General features: G+C 50.5%; 3 protein-coding genes across 3 annotated transcripts in view; 2 read left to right on the forward strand and 1 right to left on the reverse strand.

Moving 5' to 3' along the window:
• The window catches only part of CCDC9B (coiled-coil domain containing 9B), a 61688-nt gene extending 60899 nt beyond the window's left edge, over window positions 1-789 (reverse strand). The window contains exon 1 of the mRNA XM_027696392.1: window positions 573-789. The gene's annotated coding sequence lies outside the window, so the exon portion shown is untranslated. The remainder of the gene's footprint in view (window positions 1-572) is intronic.
• A 188-nt stretch (window positions 790-977) lies between these two features.
• KNSTRN (kinetochore localized astrin (SPAG5) binding protein) lies at window positions 978-5558 on the forward strand. Its single transcript, XM_027696419.1, has 8 exons — window positions 978-1094; window positions 2043-2178; window positions 2330-2386; window positions 2614-2713; window positions 4053-4167; window positions 4448-4509; window positions 4633-4707; window positions 5259-5558. The coding sequence occupies exons 1-8, from the start codon at window positions 1031-1033 to the stop codon at window positions 5388-5390; spliced, it is 741 nt and encodes a 246-aa protein (XP_027552220.1). The 5' UTR covers window positions 978-1030; the 3' UTR covers window positions 5391-5558.
• Window positions 5559-5628: 70 nt separating this feature from the next.
• IVD (isovaleryl-CoA dehydrogenase) lies at window positions 5629-20006 on the forward strand. The gene is made up of 12 exons (XM_027696400.1): window positions 5629-5766; window positions 7566-7655; window positions 8957-9008; window positions 11634-11803; window positions 13214-13307; window positions 13569-13705; window positions 14206-14302; window positions 15397-15490; window positions 16417-16498; window positions 16930-17034; window positions 17599-17671; window positions 17771-20006. Exons 1-12 carry the CDS (start codon window positions 5629-5631, stop codon window positions 17902-17904), a joined length of 1266 nt encoding a protein of 421 aa, XP_027552201.1. The 3' UTR covers window positions 17905-20006.
• Window positions 20007-22089: the final 2083 nt, after the last annotated feature.

Genomic DNA, 22089 nt, shown 5'->3' on the forward strand with positions numbered 1-22089 from the left:
TTTGGGCAGCCAGAACTGCCCTCAGACAGCAGCCCCCTCCTCACAGAGCTGCTCCCACTGCTCTCTGGAGGGATTTCCCATCCATTATGAAAACCATGTTGGAGAACACTGCAAATACGTCTTTTAAGTCGGGATACATTTGATACAGATGCATTCTTTCACCTTACAGCACAGGAGGGCAATTTTTGTACCTCACACCCAAGCTTGTTTCCAAGTGGCAGCACCAGCACCCTCGCGGCTCTGGTGTGCCCACATCCCCTCGGCGGCCACAAAGCCCTCGATCCTCGAGTGCCCAAACCAGAGGGTGAGGTAGCAGGAGGCAGGGAAGGAAGGAAGGAACTGTGCTCCAGCTTTCCCTGAGGGAAAGACCCTCGCACGGGGCTGGGGGACCCGCCGTGGCTGCGGCGCCTTTCCTGAGGGAGAGGGCACCATGCTTCCCATTGCTATCTGGAGGGATTTCCCACGCATTGTAAAAACCACGTTGGAAAGCACTGCAAATGTCTCTTAAGTCGAGAAACATTTTACACAGATGCCTCCTTTCACCTCACAGCATTGCAGGGCGATTTCAGTACCTCACACGCAAGAGTCAGCACCGGCGCCCTTAGTGCCCTGATGCCTTCGTGTCCACGCTGTCACCTCGAAGGCCGCACAGCTCGGGATTCTCCCGGCCTCGAGTGCCCAAAGTAGAGGGCCAGGCAGCAGGAGGCAGCGAACGAAGGGAAGAATTAGAGCTCGGGCTGTTCCCTGCAGGGAAGGAGCCTCGCACGGATCCAAAGGACCCTTCGCTGAGGGCGGGGGGCGCGAGGCAAAAAAGGGCGCGAAACTGAGGGCGGGGGCGCGCGCCGCTCCCGCCTCGCGCCCCCTCAGCGCCTCCCCGACGCCCCGCGCCGCGCGCCCCAACGGCCACGCGCCCCAACGGCCACGCGCTCTCCCGCTCCCGCTCCCCCTCCCTCGCGCATGCGCGGGGCGGCCCAACGGTCGCGGCGCGCGCGGTTCCGAGGGCGGCGGCGGCTGAGGGGGAGCGGCCGCCATGGACGGGGAGCCCTCCCGCATCCCCGTGTACGGCGGCACACACCGCCCCGCGCCGCCCGCAGGTACGTGCCGGGCACCGCGGGGGCACCGACGGGCACGGCCGGGGGGGGTTAGGCCGGGGGACGGGGCGGTGGGCGGCACGCCACGCCTTCGTGGAGCTGCGGCTCTGCCTGCCCCGTGGTGGCTGCTCCAAAATCTAGTGATAAGCTTTTTTCTCCGGTGTTCTGCCCGTCTTTAGCACATAGTTTAACACTTTTTGGCTTTCCCGCCGTGTGTATTCCCCGCCCGCTGAAGGCGGCGGCCCGTGCGTGTGAAAGATGCTCCCTCCGGTCTCTTGCTTTTTCAGATCTTTTAATGCTGTTTAAGGACTTTAGGAACGTGAGGCACCCGGGCTGAGCGTTAAAGTCGGGGGAGCTGGGCTGTATCGATGGAAACTGCATGTAAATGTGCTCGTGAATGTGTTATTGGGAATATACTGAAATTCGGGGAGAAAACAAACCAACTTTCTACACCCACTGTGTGAACCAAGCTTATACACTCAAGCAGCTGCGATTTAAGTGAAGTAAACCACGTAGAAAGCTAGTTCTCTGTCATGCTATTTTAGTATCTATCTGCTCGTAATGAACTGGAGTATGAAGGTCTCTGAACAGAGTTTTGAGTGGGGTGTGTTTGTTTTGCTTCCAGTGTTGAACTGCATTGCTTGTAACCCTGTGGCATGTTGAATGATGTATGAGATTTTTATTATCACATCTATATTATCACTTTCACCCTTTCTCTCATTCATTCAAGCCTGGTAATTATATTTTAACGCTGTCTGTACTGACCTATCTGTGGCTTGTTCTGAACACTTAATCCTGGGTAAAGTTTGAAGGCTGCTCTTAGTTGTTTCTACCTTAAAGTCTCTATTTGAGCCAAATATAACTTTGATTTTCCTCAAATTGAAGGTTTGAGAGACCTTAAGGAGGTCTTTTCCAGACTGGAGTGTTTTCACTGGTGTGATTTTCTTGCAGAAACACAAGTGACCTTTCCTTCAAAGAAAGGTCACTGCACCACCAAAGCATCAGAGCCAGAGTTCAGCAAGGATCCCAACTTTAACTTTGTCTCAAACCTTCCAGCGGATGGTGTCTTCAAGGCTGGGAACCAAGGGTAAATAAAAGCAAAATATCAATGGATTTATTTGGCAGATGTCCCAAAGATGGCTTATTTTTCCAGACTTTGTCAAACTGACAGACTTGATCTGCAGCAGCACAGTGGTCTTCTGCTAATTGTATTTTATGTATTTTATCCATCTTTTAAGGTTGCCGAAATCTGCCAAGAAAGGGGAGCAGTTTTCCAGGCAGACAGCGACAAGAGGGTACGTTTCCTCCCCTCTCTGTGAGCTGCCCTCATGCCATGGTGTAACCCATGGAGAGTTACAATGAGCTCTCACCCACGTGCAGCTTTCCTGCCAAGTTTGCTGCTCAAATCTGTTGGTCAGGAGCAAAAGCAAATACTGCTAAAAAGGGCATATTTGTGTAAGCAAAAGAAGGTGTGCAAAACCGGTCTTTTTTGCCCCTAAATCTTTGCTTTTTGACTCTACAGTGCTCTCAACAGATACAAACTAGAAGCAGAGCTGAAAAGCAAGAATCAGCTGTTGGAAACAGCCAAAAAACAGCTAAATTCCAGACTAGCAGGAGCACAGGTAAGGAAAGCGGGAAAGATGAATAAATCATTGAGTAATTCTTATATTCTCATCCCTACAAGGTCATGTTGAGGATTGCCTTGCTCATTTTCCTGCCTCCATCACAAGTCACTTGAGTTTGGGTGGGCTGGGCTTTCTCCTCTGGCACCCGTGGTATCTGCCAGAAGCTGGGAATCAGCAGAGCTGCAGGTGCATTGCAATGGAAAATGCATCTAGATCCCTGAAAAATGTTACTAGAGCTCTAATTCCAGTTCAGACTCACTGTGGGAGAATATTTCAAGTTCACAACTAGACACTTGTATGGAATTTTATTAGAACAGCCTTGATATTGCCAGGTGCTTCCTCACTACAGCCAGAGGAACTGTAAATAATCACTTAGTTGCCTAATCTTTTTGTGTCTTTATATTCCTCTGCAAGTTTTTTTCCCATCTGCTCAGCACTGGGGAGGCCAAACTGGGAATATTTTGTCTGGTTCTGGGCTCCTAGTACAAAAGAGACACGGATATAATGGAGAGGGTCCAGCAAAGGGCCACAGAGATGATTAAGTGACTGGAGGAAAGGCTGGGAGAGCTGGGACTGTCCAGGGGATTCTGTTTCAAACAGATTTGACTTTCTGGAATCAAGTTTAGATTTGAAATGGGAAGTTTCGTCATTACAGTTCACTTTAGGATACATTTAGCACCATTTCTGTCGCTTGCAGGAGGCCCCCCTGACAACCCCTGGCTGTAAAATCTCACTTTATTTCCTAGTTCTCAATCTGTGTGTGAGATGATCCTTCCTCATATCTCACAGCTTGATTTCCTTAAGAGCTTCTGAGACCTCCCATGAAATGTCCCAGAAGCTTTTGACACTGTCAGCTGGATCATCCTTATGCACATGCTTATTGATTTCTTGGAGAATTGCATTCAGCTTGGGAGGTTGATCAGCTTGTCCAATTGCCTGGTGATACGTGGATTGTGCAGGGAATAATGCCGTGGCTTAAAAAAATATGATGCCCCTTTCTTCCGAATGTTTACATGCTCCTCAATGCACGAATTATTTATATAAATGAGGGAACAAAAGAGAAGATCCAGGACTGCCTAAGAGGAATTTCTCTTAGGATCAAATTTTGCTAGTAATTGGTGTGATGTGGGGATATGGTAGATAAATTTAATCCTGTCAGGAAGCAGGAGCAAGGGTGTGCAGCACCTAATCTGCTGTGGTGGTGGAGACAAAAGGGCAAGGGGTGATTCGTGGTGCCGGAGCAGCACTTGTTAAGCTGTCCGTGTCAGTACTGCTGACCAAGGACAAGGACATCTCCTTGGAAACTTGCTTCCCTCACAACCTGTGTTCATGGCAGAGCACTATCAAGGAGTTAAAGGAGAAGAATGACAGCCTGGGCCAAGAGGTTGAGAAGCTCAAGAAGTTTCAGGAGACTTGCATGGTGATTTTAGAGAGCAGGAACATTGATCCTGGTAAGGACTCTGTGCTTCACTCACATCCTGGTACTCATTCTTCATTCTCCTGTTGTGACTGTTCATTAGACATTTGGGCTGTGCTTCCTTGTTAAAGGAATACTGATGGAACTCCATGTTTTTTGTGGCTTAAGAGAAAAAGCTGCTTCCTGTAGTAGGCCTCGTCCTGGATAAACTAACTTAGTTGTTCTTGCTGTAGAAAGTTACTTTGAAAAGCTGTTTGTTCTTACAAACACAAAATCTGTGTATTAGAGGTTCTCTAATGCATCTCCTAAATTAGTTACAGGCAGCAACATTTTGGAGCAGGAAAAAGAGATCCAGGAATGCCAGGAACAGACAATGGTAAGAAAGGTCTGAAATGGGCTTTGAGGGGTCTGTGTGTCTCTGCCCTTCCCTCCTGATGCTGAAACATCTGCTGGGACTCACATTTATTTGCATTATATTAAAAATTATTTTCCTCTTCAGCTGTTAACTGAGAAGCTCATAGAAGAACTGAGGCTATTTAACCAAGCCTTGACAGAAGAGAAGGAGGTGCATCAGGTGAGACTGTCACTGACAGAACCAGGCAATGAGCAGTAGGTGCTCAGCGAGGTTATTTTGCGCCTCTTTTCTCCACATAAACTAGATGAAAACCTGTAGTATTCATTTTTTGATATAAATGCTACTCCTCTTCTAAATAGAGGAAGCTGCCAGCGTGGTTGTTACTCTGGAATTCAGAGGATCTGATATAACTTGGAAGCTGTTGCAGAGCAGTGACCTTGGGTAGTCTCTCGGGAACTGAGAAGGGTGCAAGCACAAGCGACTTCAATACTTACCTGTACACAGACCAAAATAGTCATTGAATTACAGCTCTGCAGTCCTTGGGAAGAGACTTAACAGCTACTTCATTGCTTAGCTCTTATATGAGACTTGCTAAATTTTGGTTGCAGGTAAATGGACATTTTCCTCCAGCGACCAAGGTAAAGAATGCCACACTAAGCCTAGTTTAGGGGGAAGGGTTCAAATCTTTGGCTGGAGCTGCTTTAGGATGTGGTTTTGCTGTTCCTTCCTTTGGTGTTGGTAACACGTGGTGTGCACTGACTCCTCCACAGGCAGGGATGGACATGTGGAAATCAGCAGTGGAGGAGAGCGTGAAGTCCCTGGAGAACCATTCCTCCTTCCAAGCAGAAATCGAGGAACACACAGCAACACTCAATGAGCTGGAGCACCTCCTGGCGATGTGAGGCATGAAGACGGACTGGACTGGGGTTCTGGGGGTTGTGTTTGCTGTTGTAGCCCTGGTTCAGTGGTCCCTGCCCCGCGGCGGGGCCGGAGCAGCCGCGATGGGTGGATTCCCGCGTGTCCCGGTGTGTCCTGTCGGTACTTTGCTCCATTAAAGGTGCAGCATTGTCCTCCGGCCCCTCCCGGGCGGGGAGCGAGGCGGGACCGCGCGTGCGCGCGGGGGCGCGGCGGAGAGCGGCCATGGCGGCGGCGGTGCTGGGGCGGGCGGCGGGCCGTGCGAGGTGGCCGCGGGCGGCGCTGGCAGCGGTGCTGCGGCGGGGCGGGGCGGGGCTGGCGGTGGACGACACGGTGAACGGGCTGAGCGCCGAGCAGCGTCAGGTACGGGCTGAACGCGGAGCAGCGCCGGTTACCGGCCGGGCCGGGCCAGGCCGGGGGGGTGTCCGCGCCCAGGGGGTGTGGCGGGCTCGGCGCGCCCCCATTGGCCGCAAGCGGTGGGCACCGGCCAATCGCCGTGCGCGCAAGGGGGGCGCGGCGCTCGGCACTGGCGCGCCCCGGACACGTGGCCCGCGCGGGCTTTCCCACGCGGGACACCTTTCCCGCCCGGGACACCTTTCCCCCCCCGGAGCACCTGCTCTCGCCGTGGAACACCGCCCCGACCAGGCAAACGGCTGCTGCGCCCACGGTGGGCCTTCTGCATCGGGAGTCGTCTCCAGAAACGTGGTCACCGAAGGAACAAATCGCTTGGATCTCATCAGATCCTCTCAAAAGAAGAGTTGCAGCTCTCCCAGCCTGTTCTGCCCAACGGAGCACCTAAAGATTTAGGATAATAATTCTTAGACCTCATCACAGTCTACAGCTCCCTCCCAATGGGCAGCACCAAACTCTGCCCTGGTGACCAGTGACAGAACCCAAGGAACAGCTGGAGCTGTGCCAAGGGAGGTTTAGGCTGGATATTGGGAAAAGGTTCTTCCCCCAGAGGGCGGTTGGACACTGAACAGGCTCCCCAGGGCAGTGGTTGTGGCCCCAAGGCTGCTGGAGCTCAAGGAGCATTTGGGCAACACCTTCAGGGACAGGGTGGGATTGTTGGGGGGGTCCTGTGCAGGTCCAGGAGTTGGACTTTAATCCTTGGGGGTCCCTGCCAACTCAGCATATTCTTTGTTCTGTATCTAATGTGGTTTTGGGGGTTCTTTTAAGTTTTTAAATCCATCAATGGGGAGAAAGCTTGTTTGGTGGTACTGGAATCCATGTGGCCATGGAAATTTAACATATCTCTTTATTGTAAGAAAGGGAATGCTTTGGTTGCAGGGCTCAGAGAAAGGCAGGGAAGTGTGGGCATATTTTGGTTTGTTCCTCCTGCTCCTCGTACAGGTTCTGGTTAAACAGCACAGGGTTTCAGTCTCTAAAATTGTTCCTTCACCAGCGTTAATTTGTAGGAATAAAGAACCAAAAAAGATAAAAAAGGGATCATTAAACTCTGCCATAATATACAGGCAAAAGTTTTAAATCTTTGTATTAAAGACACTTCATGATTGAAGTGTGTATAATTTCTTAGTTTGGTATAGACTTCTGCAGAACACGTATATATTCAAGTATATTCATGTATATAATTCAAGTATATATTTAAGGTTTAGAAAAAGATTTTGAGTTTTTTAACACTTGGATCAATGAACATACCTAGCTCTATCAAACTTGCCCTCTGTAGAAAATAGTAGGATAGATAATGGAATTCCAATTTCATACGTGGACACATTTTAGTGAACATCTCTAATTACTATAGGCATTTGCAGGTAATTAAATGGCACTATAATCAGCCACTGTTTGTGGTGAGCACCTTATAAGTGCAGTTCATCTGCTTTCAAAGTTCCCTGCCCAAAAACATGCCCCAAAACCCCAGTGCAGGCAGGAGTTCAGGAACATCCTCTCATGTTGGGGTGAGGTTAAGGTAAATACTGAGATGAATTTAAGTATTTCAGCTCCTTTTTAAAAGACTAAAACCAATGACCCTTTTATGGGGTATTCCAGCCGGTAAACTGAAACGTGGATTTCCTTATGGTCCTGTGCTTCTGGGTTTGGGATGCCGGAGTTGCCTGGCAGGGGAATGTTGGCAGGACCCGTGGGAAGATGAGGATGTATTGATGAGATGTAATACGTGTGTTTTTCCTCCCCTCTTCTCCCAGCTTAGACAGACCATGACAAAGTTCTGCCAAGAGCATTTGGCTCCAAAGGCTCAACAGATTGACCAGGAGAATGAATTCAAAGGCATGCGGGCAAGTATTCCATGTGTATGTGTGGAAAAGGGGGTTCTTGGATCTGCACCTTAGTCCAGACAATCCCAGTGCACACCACAGGAACATGGCATTAGCTTTTCAAACTTAAAAGCCACAGAGAACCTTTTTATGATTTCCTCTTTTATCGTTTTTTTACCGATTTTCAGCACCCTGGGGCAGAACCCACAGATAATAATAAAAAATATGGATAATGGTCTTGTTCAGGTTCTTACCATGGGGTTTCTGCTTGGCTCTGTTCAGGCTCCTTCCCCAACACATGCTTTGTGTTTTCCTGGCTCAGTCCCTCTCTTGGACATGAGTTTCCTCTCAGACTTGTGAAAATATTGTGTGCAAATGCTGAGACGTGGGGTTTGACTGTCCACCTGAAACTTGCCTTCCTCATAAACCCGACGAGTCCTGTGCCACAGGGTGCTTTGACTGCTGGAAACAAGAGATCTGACTGTTGGTTTTCATAAGCTCCACAAGAATCAAAAAGCTCTAAACACGTGCCAGGATTTCCCAGAGTTCTCATGTTGACATTTCCAGGGATATATGTGTGGCTTTGAAGTGAAGTGTGTAAATTTACCCTGGCACTCCAGGTGTCATCCAGAGCTGTTGAATTATACTTTTTGGAGTCTCTGGAGATTACTCCTGATAATTATCTTATTGCTGGACACAGAGGCCATGTGGGGAGAGCTCCCCTGGGCGTCCATCGTGTAGCAGAGGAAAGGAGCAGCAGGGAGATGGTCCCACCAGGATATGTGTGGTCCTCGGTGGTGAGGACCATCCTTTCCTACTATATTACATCATGGCTGTAACATTCCTGTTTTTTAATCTCTCCCAAGGAAGTATCCTGGTCTTTAGTTGCCAGTTCCCATTTTACTGGAAGAAGAATAGAGAAAAAACACTGGAAGAAGTGATTTTAAAGTGCCAGCTCACAGCAGCTCTTCCTATTTCCAGGGTTTTAGTCGTGTAGAACTTACGCTATTTCACTGAAATTTTACTTTAAGTGAGCAAAGATTCGAATGTCAGGAGTTGTCCTTCCAGAAGTAATTTTAGCCCTGTGAATATTCACTGAATTCCACCAGCTCCTCCCATGTGTAGCACAACCAGTGTCCTTAGGCCTGCCCGAGTTCTCAGCCCCAGGGCTGGAGCTGCGCTGCAGGAGCAACAGGTATCCATGGATTTACCTCATTCCTGTGATATCTCGGGAACAAACTGATGTTTCCAGTGAGCTCCCTGGGGAAACATGTTATGCCCTGACGGTGAGTATAGGCTCATTCCTTGTTCTGTGTTTATAGGACTTTTGGAAGAAACTTGGAGAACTGGGAGTTCTGGGGATCACAGCTCCTGGTAAGTCTATTCCTACCTTTTACCTTCTGCTGGGAGAGACCACTTAAACTCTCGCTTTCCAGTCCATAACAGCCTTGTCTCTGATGTGACATCCATTCTATCCCATCATTGTGTCTTTAAAAAAAATTTCCAAACTGATGTTTTTCTTCTCTGGGTCCAAATCCTTTTTCCTTGTCAGACTTCTGGATGGTTACAAAATGACCTGTCACCATTTAAAAGCACTGCTCAGAAATGGTTTCTCCAGGTGTAACGTGTGCACCTCAAACACATTTGTGCATTTGTGATACGAAGCAAGATTGGAAGAAGGAGAGCTAGAGGTAAAAGTATCCATGAACAAATGTTCATCTGTAACGGGAGAAGTTAAAGGGTCTAAACTAGTGCTCTGAAAAGGTGAGATAACTAATGGAGAGCTGACCACAGCCAGAAGAAAACGAGGGTAAATCTTACTGAGCCCTGTCCAGGTCAGTGTAAGTGTTGTAATGAATGTTACAGATGAATGTGGTCATGCTGAAAGCAGGGCAGGGGAATGAGGAGAAGCCCTAAGTGGAGAAAAGGGGCTGATGGGGCCTTTCTTTCCCAGTGCAAAAGTCTGTTTTCTAGACGTGACTGTGCAAAGGCCTCTGCAGGATCCAGCTGAATAGCAATGTCAAAATAATGTCTCTGCCTCTCTCAGTGCTAGAAGACTGTATTTCTGCTTTCTCTCCCTTTCCTCTTCCCCATTTACTGCTGCTCCTGGTTTTTCTCCCTCTTTCCTTCTTTCTCCTCTGATGTTGTGCCTGAGGCTTACAGCAGTTTCCCACACTATCAGTGAGCCATCCCCTCATGAGTCCTGTCCTTGATCTCAAAGGTTTACCTCTCAAACCTTCCTACACCCAGGATTTTCCATCTTGTTTTGGATTGTGGACTTGTGTGATTCTTTATTGACGTCAGGTATGTTGGAGGAGGTGGAGCCTGGGATTTAGGATGTGGAGATGGTGTGGAGTCTTACATGGGCATACACAGTTAAATATTTGGGCACTGGTGGATCAAGCCTATTAAAGGAGCATTTTGAATAAGTGCTGTTTGTTTTCTTCTGAAAACTAAGAAAGCTGTGTTGTTTATGATTTCCCATTTATTTTATGAAGTGTTAAGAAATGCAAATATGTACTTACCACAGAATACAGGTATGTCATATATACAAAGTAACTCTGAAAGGGCAGCATCGTTCTAAATCACACCATGGCTTCTGTTACATGAGGAGATGTCTGGCAGGATCATTTTCCTCTTCCTCTTGCAGGGCAAAGCAATCCTGGATCAGGACTGCTCACAGTTGAGCAGTTTGCCTCTCATGAGGCAAAAGCACAAAATCCAGCCATTTTATAGGAATTAATAGAAAACTCTCTTGTTTTGGCATATATGACAAACTGTTAACCCCATCTTTTAGGATATGGAGAGCAAACCCCTACACTCTGGTTTGTGGTAGAGAGAGGAGATTCCAGAGGACGAAGAGCCCTGCAGATAAAGGCGGGAGTTGAAACGAGTCGAGTGGGAGGAAAGGCTGCACGTGGTGCCAGTGGCTGTGGGGTTCATTTGAGGGATTTGGGACCTCTCCGAGCTCAGCCCTTTGGTCACCCTGAGCACACAGACAGATTTGCTCTTACCCCTGTTGCTCTTGTTTGCAGCCCTCGCATTGGTGATGAGTAAGTGTTCCTGGGTTTCCTCCCCGACTGCCGCTCAGTGTTTGTGTCCTGATGTAGCTCTTCCCTTAGCAGTACAACCACTTGCTTCCTACTGTAGAGCAAAGCATTTAGGCTGGGAAGGGACTGTATTTGTGTGTAGATAAAGTGTGGTAGGTATATATCTAAATATTTGTGTAGGCTGTTAGCTGCTCAAGGCCATTATGCATTTCTCAGCCTTCTCTTTTTACTGGCTTCCCTCTCCTTGTTCTACTGTGTGACCTTAACCCTTACCACTAGTTTTAGGCTCAGCTCAGTGTGCCCAGCTGGGCTCTCAGTGCTGCTCTGTCTCACTTCATCCTCTCTTGAAATCCACATTTTTGTCACTGGTGAATTACATATTCTTTGTATAATTCACAGCAGTTACACTTATGCATCATTCTCCTTCTGAATTGACCACTCATCAAAATTCTGGTGTCCTCCACACTTGTGGGCCTCAGAAAAGTCCTTAGTGCCCCATTTTTTTAGCAGTTTGAGGATTCCTTTCTTGTTTGGGGGCAAGCACTTGTGGACTTTAAAAACCTTGCCTGTGTTCCTTTGTCTGCTCACCTAACAGAGATTGCTCTTGGTGGTTTAACCTTTATGGTCACATGAAGGTTGCACCTGAGGATGGCTGACAAGAAGGACTCGTTGTGCAGTGTCAGTATATTTGGGATGTGTCCTTGTGCGTGTTCTGCATATCAACTGTGCTGTACAACTAAATGGTTGATTATGCTGAAGAAATAGTGTCCCTGCGCCTTGAGGATGAGAACTGAGATCCAGAGAGGATGGAGAGAGCCAGCAGCACCCGGCTCAGGGACAGTGACAGACCCAGAACCGTTCCAAGTGTCCTGGATCTCAGCCGAGGCCGAGCCCAGCCCTGGGCTCTCGTGCATGTGGTGAGTAACGGGAGGTCTTTCCTCTTTCCCAGCAGAATACGGGGGCTCTGCCCTGGGCTACCTGGAGCACGTGCTGGTGATGGAGGAGATCTCGCGCGCGTCGGCGGCCGTGGGGCTCAGCTATGGCGCCCACTCCAACCTGTGCATCAACCAGCTCGTGCGCAACGGCAACGACGCCCAGAAACAGAAGTACCTGCCCAAGGTCCGTGGCTGGAGCGGGGGGAAAGCTGGGAAGCAGCTGAGTTTGGGCTGCAGGGGTGGGTGTCTTTCACAGTGTGCAATATCTGAAGCACCAGCGGAATTCAGGCACCAAACCTTGGGGAATACTGAACTTGCCAAACTTCTGTAGCTGGTCAGTTGTTGTCCTGTTAATCCACACTGACCTCATCCCATGCCAAGCTCCATGTCTGCAGGTCTAGAGCTATGTTACTAAAAGAGGCTTTGAGGTGGCACTGGTGGTATCCTTCCAAGTTCCCAAATTGTTTTGAGATCTCTGAGTGAAAGCCACTGCTTTCCTATCTTATGTTCTCCGTTTCTCACTGCCCAAATGCTTGGCTTGCCTGCTAATTAACTACATGTGAAACTCCGTCATCATTTGGGGCGTTGATGTTCGTGACTCCAGTGTGTTAAATGAATTTCAGTTTTTAAATGCATGGAAGAGCAATGAGCACATTGAATCCCAGCCACTGAGATTGTCAGTGAAAGGATCAGCGCGAGACACTTGATTTAAGCCGCACACAAAGTGCAGTGTCACTTCCTCAAAGCACTGTGCACCCTGCAGATGTGTGACCCCGAGCTGCCCTCGTTGCTCAGGTGTATTTTCATGCCTCATTCTCAGCCCCTCAATGAGATGTGCAGCCACTTCAGCTCTGACTTGTCTTGGTTCCTGACAGAGCACTTAGAGGTGCTTCACTAGATTTGAGCAGATCATGAAAACTTCTGTAGTGGTGAGCTGATGGGTTGAATTGGTTGAACATACCTTAGGCATTGAGTCTGTTTTTTAAGGAAAAAATAGAGATCAAAACGGGGAGAGGATGGATAAAAGTACACAGGGAGGGCAAAAAGGCGAGGAGAAAAGGGCAGAATGAAATAACAGTGAAGAGGAGGCAACAGCTCTGCCAGAGCCTGGTGTGAGCAGGCACAGGAGGAGGGTGTCCATCTGCCATTGTGGGGTGAGTGTGGGGGGACTGGCCTGTGAAAACATTGTGGACAACTTTTCCAATCTTTTTCACCCTGTCATTGGCCTCTTGTGTTCCCCAACTGCTGTTTGTGTAAAAGGGCAGCACAAAGCACAGGCAGGAGCTGGGCAGAGGCATATGGTGCCTGCGTGGTTGTTTGGCACCTTCCTCATGTGTTGTGCAAGCAGGGCTGTGCTTGTCTAGCTCAGGCAGAGCTGAGTCATCTCATCCCACTGGGATGTGGTTCTGTTCCCTGAGCACAGCACGAGGGAGCTCCTGCTCAGGCTGTGCTGGGAACGGCAGCTCTCGGTTTTGTTCCTGCAGAGAACAGTGGCTGTGGGGGTCCAGTGCAGGAAAACAGCCAGGGAGGGTAAAGAGGGAACAAACAATGCTGCTGCTCTCCCCCTTTTGCTTATGGTGGTGTTTTCTTCCAGCTGATCAGCGGGGAGCACATCGGGGCCTTGGCCATGAGCGAGCCCAACTCTGGCTCTGATGTCGTGTCCATGAAACTGAAAGCGGATAAGAAAGGTGAGGCCTGTCCTGTGCTGCCCAGGGAGGTGGTGCAGTCCCCACCCCTGGAGGTGTCCAAGGAACGACTGGATGTGGCACTCAGTGCTCCGGGCTGGGTGACAAGGTGGGGATGGGGCACAGGTTGGACTTGATGAACTTGGAGGGCTTTTCCGACCTAAATGATTCTGGGATTCTGTGAATCCTGTTTGGGAATACACAGAGTGGGGATATTGGTGTTGCTCCGTTGTGAGCTAACAGATCTCATCCCTTGGCTTGCAGGAGACTACTTTGTTCTGAACGGGAACAAGTTCTGGATCACCAATGGGCCGGATGCAGATGTGCTCATCGTTTATGCTAAAACTGACATTACTGCAGTCCCGGCCTCCCACGGGATCACCGCCTTCATCGTGGAGAGGGTGGGTTCAGCCGTTCCCACAGGTTGTTAAAGCTGAATCCCTCACTGCCTCATTTAAAGCCAGCTGGTTTTCCCTCTAGAACTGTCAGCCCCTTGCTCAAAGACAAACTACTTTCTGCCTGAAAAATAGAAAAGGAACCTTTAATAAAAGAATATGAAATCTCAGGGATCACTAAACCTTCTGGTGGACTTAACCTGGTGATTAGAATAGTTCAGTTACTGGCAGAGCTTCATCCCTTGCTGTAGGAGAGGCTGTGTTGGCAGCTGTCCAATTCATTTATATAGTATTTATGTGCATTAGAAAATGGGTGCACAGGGTTCATGTAGGGGTGTTTCTCTGCACTTGCACTTAGACCTGTTCTAGGTCCCAGTTCCCTTTGACTCCCTCCTGGCACCCTGCACATATTCCTGTGGTCAGGGGAATTTCACAGACCTCTCGTGACTTTCCTTAGTCTGTCAGAATTGAGATTTGAGCTGTTCTTTTACTGCCTTGACTTTCAGGAAACGCCTGGTTTCAGGACAGCCCAGAAGCTGGATAAGCTGGGAATGAGAGGGTCTAATACCTGTGAACTGATCTTTGAAGACTGCAAGGTCCCTGGTGAGTTGGGTTCCAGTCGGGGAGGTTTCCTGCCTGATCAGATAAGTTGGATCACTAATTACACCCATGTTCAGCCTGTGACCCAGAGGGCTTTGCAGATCTTATCTGCCTCCAAGGGAGCTGGTGGAACTGGAAGTGCAATCTGCAGGATTGCAGGGAGGGAGCACATCCCTTGTCAGGTCACTGCTGTTTCGGCCTCATGGACCCACCTCTCAACCACTGCTTCTCCAAAGCCTCGCTGAGGCTTCCCAGGAAACTTGTTCCCATTGGAGCTCCCATCTCATATGTGGGTGAGCTGCTTTCCCTGGAAGGTTTTGTCACTGGAGACTCTCCAACAGGCTTTTGGGTTGCCTGTAACATGGAGTTCTTTTGGGGTCAGGGCCTGAAAATGGCCATCCTTACCCCACTAGTTAGTACAGCAGAGGCCTCTGTAATAGCAATATTTGTTATGCCAATGGCTATTTTTGTTGATAGAAAAATTCCAGCCTCTCCAGAGCAAGTGGAGATGTCTTATCTGGAATCATGAAAATCAGGATTGCACATCTGCAGAGCCAGGAGCTCTCCTGCTCCCCATACACCACCAAAAGCCAAAGTGGAAGAGTTTCAGCTGAAACCTGACATTTCTAACTATGCTGAATCCCTCCACTCTGAAATCAGAAAGGCCAGTGCCCCAGTCCTCTGATCATCTCCCAGGAATCATCTGCAGGGAGCAGCGTGTTCTCATGGAAACAGGATTTCCATCCTGTGCTAATGTGGAGAGGCTCATCATTGCAGTGTTGGAAGTGGACACACTTGGCACTCTGGCCATTAGTGCTCCTTCTGATCTTTGGCCTTGGAAGCTGAACCAGTTTGAGGCCATTTCATGTGACTGCAGGATATTCAGTCCTTTCTCATAGAATCCCAGACTGGTTTGGGTCAGAAGGGACCTTGAAGGTCATCCCATTCCACCCCCTGCCATGGGCAGGGACAGCTCCCACCAGCCCTGGTTGCTCCAAGCCCTGGAGAACACAGGTCCTCAGACAAACACAGGTCCTCAGACAGCAGCTGGGCTGAGTTTTGCACAAAAATAATCACTTTTCCTCTGCCCTTTGCAGCTGAAAATATCTTGGGGACCCTGAGCAAAGGAGTCTACGTCCTGATGAGTGGATTGGACCTGGAGAGGCTCGTGCTGTCTGGTGGGCCCCTGGGGTAAGGATCTGTCATCTCTGATGGGCTGTAAGGCCAGAAGGGTCCTTGGGGGCCACCAGGCCCAGTGTGGCCCCCTCAGGGGCTGCAGCTCTCAGTGGGATGTGTCCTGGATGGAGAACTGGGATACTGGGGCAGCAGGAGAGAAGAGGCTGGATCAGCAAGGTGCAGAGGAGGCAGGAACAGGGACATCCTGTGGGGTATCCCAGCCCAAACCAGCACAGGACACCAGCACTAGTGTAGCTGCTCCACTGGACTCTCCTAGAGGGTGCTTTGGAAAAGATTGGTTCCCAGAGGTGGTAAATCTGCCTCAGTCCCCAGTTGCTGTCTTGTGTATCCCTCCAGTGTGGATTACACTGGGAATAACCAGCTCATTTGCATTACTGATTCCTTAAAATCTGACACATTATCCAGAGAGTCACACACTGGTTTGTGCTTTGTTTATTCAGTTCTTAAACTCCCCAGTAACTATTTGTACCCCACTCATTTTGTCCTCCCAAGTGGTCTCTCTGGACTAATCCTCATGTGGAAAGACCAACTTCCACAAAGCAGGAGGAGGATTTTTTCCCCTCTTTGTTCTTGCCTGTGCTTTTTTTAATGGCATTGGCTGGTATTCCTTGAGTTGGGAGCTCTGGAGATGTGAGGCAGCACAAACTGTCCTGGCTGTGGTTCTGAGAAAGCTCTCCAAGTCTCAGTCCCTGAATTACAAGGCCAGACCTTATCACAGGATGTCCCAAAGAAGCACCAGGGAGAAATATGGGACCTCTGGATTTTATTCTCAGCCGTATTTGAGTGGAGCTGTAGGAAGGCAGCAGGATACCATTTAGCTGTGAGAATCTTTTTGCCTTGGGTTATGCCTCCAAAGCTAAGTCATTATTAATGAATAGTTCTGCTGTTTCCCTTGTCCTGCATACCTGTGCTTTTCTTAGGCTCATGCAAGCTGTCCTTGACCACGCAATTCCATACCTGCATGTCAGAGAAGCATTTGGACAGAAAATTGGCCACTTCCAGGTGAGGCAGAGGAGGAGTTAGGAATGTTTGTCCTCTTTTCTCTTTAGAATGGGAAGACCAAGAGCTTTGTTGTGGGGAGGGGGGCTTTGCATGGGGTTTGTGCTTGGGCTGCATAATGTGATGATGGCCTAGTGGAAGGTTCCCAGCCCATGGCAGGGGGATGGAACTGGGTGAGCCTTAAGGTCCCTTCCAATGCAAACAATTCCGGGATTCTGAGATGTGGTGAGAAGGCAAAAGGATCTCTGAGCCTGCTCCCCTCAGGCTGCTGCAGGGGGTGAGGGACTGTGGCCGAGATCTGGGAGTCTGTCACTTAAGAGAGCCTCCAGCTCCCTCTTGGCTGCTGGATCCGTGTCCTTTCCCATGTCTAGCTTGGGAATGGGTGACCCCCTCCCTCTGTTAATTGCTGTGCTGAGTGTGTCCTGTGTGTGCAGCTCATGCAGGGGAAGATGGCAGACATGTACACGCGGCTCATGGCATGCCGGCAGTATGTCTACAACGTGGCCAAGGCCTGTGACCAGGGCCACTTCAACGCCAAGGTGAGCTCAGCTCCTGCCCGGGCCAGTTGTCCTGGGGCAATTCCTCTGGTTCCAGAGCCCGGCCCGGGGGGAGGCTCTCTACAATGAGCCCTCACAGCCCAAAGGGCCATTTTCCACTCCCAAATGAAAAGCAAGCCTCCTTCTACAAGACAACAGCTTTAGCAGCATCAGTAGGTGTTTATTGGAAGCCCAAACACCTCTCCTGGCTGTTGTAAGGGCTGGAGCAGTCATTGGAGGTGTTGTCACCTCCACAATGCCACACCTCTGTCAGAGGAGGAGACTGAGTGTTTAACAGCGGGAGCACAGAGCTCTGCATCCCACATCAACTCACGTTGGTCTCCTGTGGGTTTGATGGGCGTCTGTGAGAGGCCAGCTCCCCTGGTGCTCTCTTGGTCTCTTTTTTCTCCTCTTTCTGTCTTCACGAGTGTTGTGCGGTGACAGGGACACTGCTGCAGCCCCCTGTGCCCTGGGATCGGGTGTTCAGGGTTCTTAGCAGGTGTTAGAGTCATGGCAAGGTCAGGGCAGCAGGGGACCCCTCTGCTGACTGTCCCCTGTGTCCCCCAGGACTGCGCCGGGGTGATCCTGTACTCGGCAGAGTGCGCGACGCAGGTGGCTCTGGACGGGATCCAGTGCCTGGGTGAGTCCCTGACGGCTCCGGAGAGCACTTGTCTCTCCCGCCCCACCCTCCTCCCCTGGAATGGGGGCCGGGGCTGACATTGGCTTGTTGTGGGTGCAGGTGGGAACGGCTACATCAATGACTACCCCATGGGGCGGTTCCTGCGCGATGCCAAGCTCTACGAGATCGGGGCGGGCACCAGCGAGGTGCGCAGGCTCATCATCGGCAGGGCCTTCAACGCCACCTTCCAGTAACGGCCCCGGGGCAGGGGCAGCACCAGCAACACGAGGCCTTGAGCAGCACAAGGCTGGAGCGCACAACTGCTTCCCGCTTGCCATCCTGGCACTGCCACCCACGGACTCCCCTCCGCCCGCTCTGGCAACAAAAGCTGCTGGACTGGGCTGGGACAAAGGAATCAGAGGGTGGCATGGCAGGAGAAGGGTTTTATCTCGTTGTGGTCGTCCTGATTCACACTGTTCCCGAGCTGTTGATCCTCAGCATTGCAGGGCTGAGGGTTGTCCCCCCACCAGGACAGGCTGGTGACGGCTGTGCAGCCATTGCTGAGCACAGAAACTCAACCCAAAAAAGCCAAAATGGACAAGGAGGGAACAACTTTATTCTTTTCCAAAAGTGCCATTAACTAGTTAGCATTTAGCATATTGCCACTGGAAGGTGGAACTTCCCACTCTGCCCTTCCAGTGGGAACTCTGCCTTCCATTTTGGGAACTCGACGCCAACATCGTGGGGTGGCTGCTCATCAATGCTCAGCATCATCCATGCACAGGCAGTGTTTTAGGTGCTGATTCCTAAAGCCTCCTTAAATCCCACATCTGTTTGTTTGCAGAATTCCATTCTATTTGCAGAATTCTTTTCTTATTCCGGCTGCTTCTGGAGGTATTTTGGTGCAGCCCTGAGTCCTTGCTGTGCTGACCAACTGCTCCCACCAAGTCCTTCCTTCAGAGGTGCCACCATCCATCACTCTGGGGACAGTCAGACCTGTATTGTGACATCTGTGGATGAAGCAGGCAGGAGGAGTTGACTTTTTGGGGTTTTGTTCTCTGAAGGTTGTTGTTTTGGCAAAGCCTGTCCTCACACTCCACCTCCAGCTGGAGCGAGCACAGGGTGTTTGGGGGTGATCCCAGTGTATATTTTGTACAGCAGATTGAGGTTGATTTGGCTTTGTTAAAGGAAATTGCACAGTGTCCTGCCAGCCTTAAAGAGTGAATCACAAATCAAAATGGGATGCTGGAAATCTGATTGAACAGTTAATGAATTAAACAGTTGCCATGTAGGCAACTCCCAGCAGTTTTAACAGAAATCACCTTGAAGTGTGTGTATTTTGTGGTTATAGTTCACACCTGTCCATACCAGGGGACAGACTGACACACAATTTTAAAATGCCACAGACTGAAGAAAATTCACTTCCCTCAGTCACCAGGTAAGTCACCAGGAGTTCATGAAAGTCACAAAGAGCCAGAAAGAGCATCTCAAGTCCTGGTGGCAGCACCTTCTTCCTAAACTTGGTATTTACTCAGCCTCGGTGGGCCTTCACCTGGGAAGCATCCCAGGGTTTAATTTTCAGCCTAAATCTCTGGACGAGGGGTGGACAGAGGTGGCCTGTCAGGAATATCATCCTGAGCTGCACCAAATGCTGTGGAAGTGAACCTTGAGGTGCACATGGAAAACACTCAGTGCACTGTTGTACAGGGCTGTAAGAATTTACTCCCATGACCAGACATTTATGTTTTATCACAGCACAATTCCTGGACCACTGTTAAGATCCATCCCTGCCAGAGGAGCTTCTCCAAGGAGTGTCAGAGCCACGACAGGGTGGTGTGAGGTTCAGATTGTTAAAAATAGCTTTTCTAGGTGGAAGGGACCTGGAGATTTTTAAGCCTGTCCTCTACCACTGGAGAGGCCTGATTTTAATACACATACTTAATAATGCCTTCACTTTCCAGGCTGATCAGCACCTTGGAGTTGAAGGTAAAATGAATCAATGTCTAAGGGATCACAGGACAGGAGAGGGAGAGATTCATAAATCCTCAGCAGGGTTGTGCTATTCATATCTCATTCCCTTCCACAGCTGCCTTGGGAAGGGGCTGGAAAGAAGGGCTTGGGAGGGCTTCTTGGGGGAAAAGGGGGTTAATATTTATGCTATACTAATAAAATCAGCTTTTGCTGTGGCCTGTGCTTCTGGAGGGGGTCCCAGCAGAGGGAAGTGCAGGATCTGGTTCTGGTTCCTGAGCTGGCAGCAACGGGTACAGTGTTGCTTTCCCTGCTTATCCCTCCCTCTGTCTTCCCAACCACAGCTTTCCCCCCTAATTCTCATTTAAAATAAATACATTTACAGTGATCCATGTGGGCTGTGCCTCGGGCCTCCTCTGGAGAGCAGCAGAGCTAACAGGGAACACGCAGAGTGCTGTGCCTCTGGACGTCATCCAACTGTGTCTGCCATGGATTTGTGATGGAAATTGGCCTGGCCTGACAGCCCTTGGCTGGTGGCAGGGCTGTATGTGCTGCATCTTCCCAGCTTTTCAAGATCCTTGCCCTGTGTGCAGCTGGCTGGCCACTGAGCAGAGGAGGCACGGAGAGCAGAGGGAATTATTCATGAAGGTAACACAGTTTATTTCAGCAGTGTGGGATTTGGAATGAGGGTCAGCAAGTGACAGGAAGAGAGGATGTAACCTCAAGCTGTGCCAGGAGAGGTTCGGGCTCAACATCAGGAAGAATTTCTTCACAGAAAGGGTGGTCAGGCACTGGAAGGGGCTGCCCAGGGAGGTGGTGGAGTCCCCGTCCCTGGAGGTGTCCAAGGAATGACTGGATGTGGCATTCAGTGCTCCGGGCTGGGTGACAAGGTGGGCATTGGGCACAGGGTGGACTCCATGGGCTGGGAGGGCCTTTCCAACCTCAGTGATTCTGGGATCTATAAGGAAGTGGCTCATAGCTTGTTGGGAATGCAGAAATGCTGCCTGTGCTGGGAAAGGCAGGAGGGAGAACCTGTGCCCAGCAGAACCTTTCACTGAAGGGGTTCTGAGGTGTTCCCAGGTTGCTTTGGCTGTGTGAAGCCCCTGTCCTGCAGCAGCCAGCTCGGTGTCACAGGTCAGCAGTTGATTTTATGTGCTTTGGGCACAAGAAGGGCTGGACTGTGTCCTCCTGCCACAGATGCTGCAGCTCTGCTCTCTTCAGCTCCTCCTGTGCAAGGAGCTGTGGTAAATTCCTCACACCAGTGCTGTCAGGAACTTGTTTGTAACTTGTTCCTTAATTGATCCCTTTTGCTCTATGAGTCCTCTCTGGAGCTGTTTGCAGGGAAAGCCAACCTGAGGTAGAAAAACTGGGCTGATGCTGAGCTGGAGCACTGCTGGCATTTGATGCAGAAATCCGAGGCAAGTAAAAGATGTAGTGGAGAAGATGGGCTGTGACATCTCTGGGGTCCTGCCTCATGCTGCCTGGAGCAGAAGGGAGCACAGGTCCTCCAAGCCATGTCCAAAACTGGAGTTTAGCAGGAGCTGGTGGTGTTGGGGATGCCCACAGTGTGAGGGAGCTGTTTGCTGTATAAACACACCAGGGACTTCTATGTTAAAACGTGTCTACGAGGGAAAAGCTGATGTGGAGGGTCTGGGCCGCAGTGGGGCCACCTGGGCTTCCAGCCCCTGGGCCTGGGGAGCCACGACTGGGCTGTGATTACAGCAAACCTCACTGAGAAAGGTCAAACCACACCGAGAGGTGCAGGATGTGGGAGAGGGCCCCGTGTTTGCACAGCACCCTGGGCAGGGCAGTGGCTGTCCCCACTCCTCCACAGGGACCTGAGTGCCGTGCTTTCCCACCCAAAAACCCCTCCTGAGTCCTGCTGGGGCTGCCAGATGGGATTCCCGGCTGCTCTGTGTCACTGCCTGTTCCAGGGGCAGGCAGGAACCCTCAGCCTGTGTTGGGGGCAGTGTGTGCATGCTCCTGGCTGTGTGTTTGTGGGGCAGAGGATGCGGTTTCTTGCCTGGGGAGCTGCTCCATGAGGGGAAGTGAGGCTTTGACAACCCGTGGGGAGATGGTGTTTCCCTCCCGTGCTGGGCTCTGAGTGATTTCGGTACAGGGTGACACATAACGAAAGTGTCAGCGAGTCCTGATTTCACTGTGCAGGGCTGTGCTGGGGCCAAGCCCTGTGGTGGTGCCTGAGCAGCGTGTGGCTCATTGCTCCATCCCTGCGGAGGCTCCCGCCTCCCTCCTGCAGCCCAGCACGCTGTGTTATTCCAAAACCTCTGCCCGTTTAGATCCCTACTCACCTCTCAGCCCCCCCGGGGCTCCGGGCAGCGTTAAACACGGGGGACACAAAGGGACCTGCTGCTGTGCCACCTCTGTGTCCCACATGCGGGTGATGAGCTGGTTTCTCTGCCAGGGTGGGGGCGAGAGCCCACAAAGCAACGTGTACCCGCGGCCACGGGTGC

The sequence above is a fragment of the Neopelma chrysocephalum genome, unplaced genomic scaffold (genome assembly GCF_003984885.1).
Source record: "Neopelma chrysocephalum unplaced genomic scaffold, ASM398488v2 Primary Assembly neopelma1_106b, whole genome shotgun sequence".
Classification (NCBI taxonomy): Eukaryota; Metazoa; Chordata; class Aves; order Passeriformes; family Pipridae; genus Neopelma; species Neopelma chrysocephalum.

Coding starts and splice junctions, on each gene's coding strand:
- KNSTRN (XM_027696419.1), top strand. CDS start 1,031: ATGGACGGGGAGCCCTCCCGCATCCCCGTGTACGGCGGCACACACCGC. Junction 4,510..4,632: donor AATGCCAGGAACAGACAATG/GTAAGAAAGGTC, acceptor TTTCCTCTTCAG/CTGTTAACTGAGAAGCTCAT. Junction 4,708..5,258: donor AAGAGAAGGAGGTGCATCAG/GTGAGACTGTCA, acceptor ACTCCTCCACAG/GCAGGGATGGACATGTGGAA.
- IVD (XM_027696400.1), top strand. CDS start 5,629: ATGGCGGCGGCGGTGCTGGGGCGGGCGGCGGGCCGTGCGAGGTGGCCG. Junction 9,009..11,633: donor TCTGGGGATCACAGCTCCTG/GTAAGTCTATTC, acceptor CCTCTTTCCCAG/CAGAATACGGGGGCTCTGCC. Junction 13,706..14,205: donor CCGCCTTCATCGTGGAGAGG/GTGGGTTCAGCC, acceptor CTTGACTTTCAG/GAAACGCCTGGTTTCAGGAC.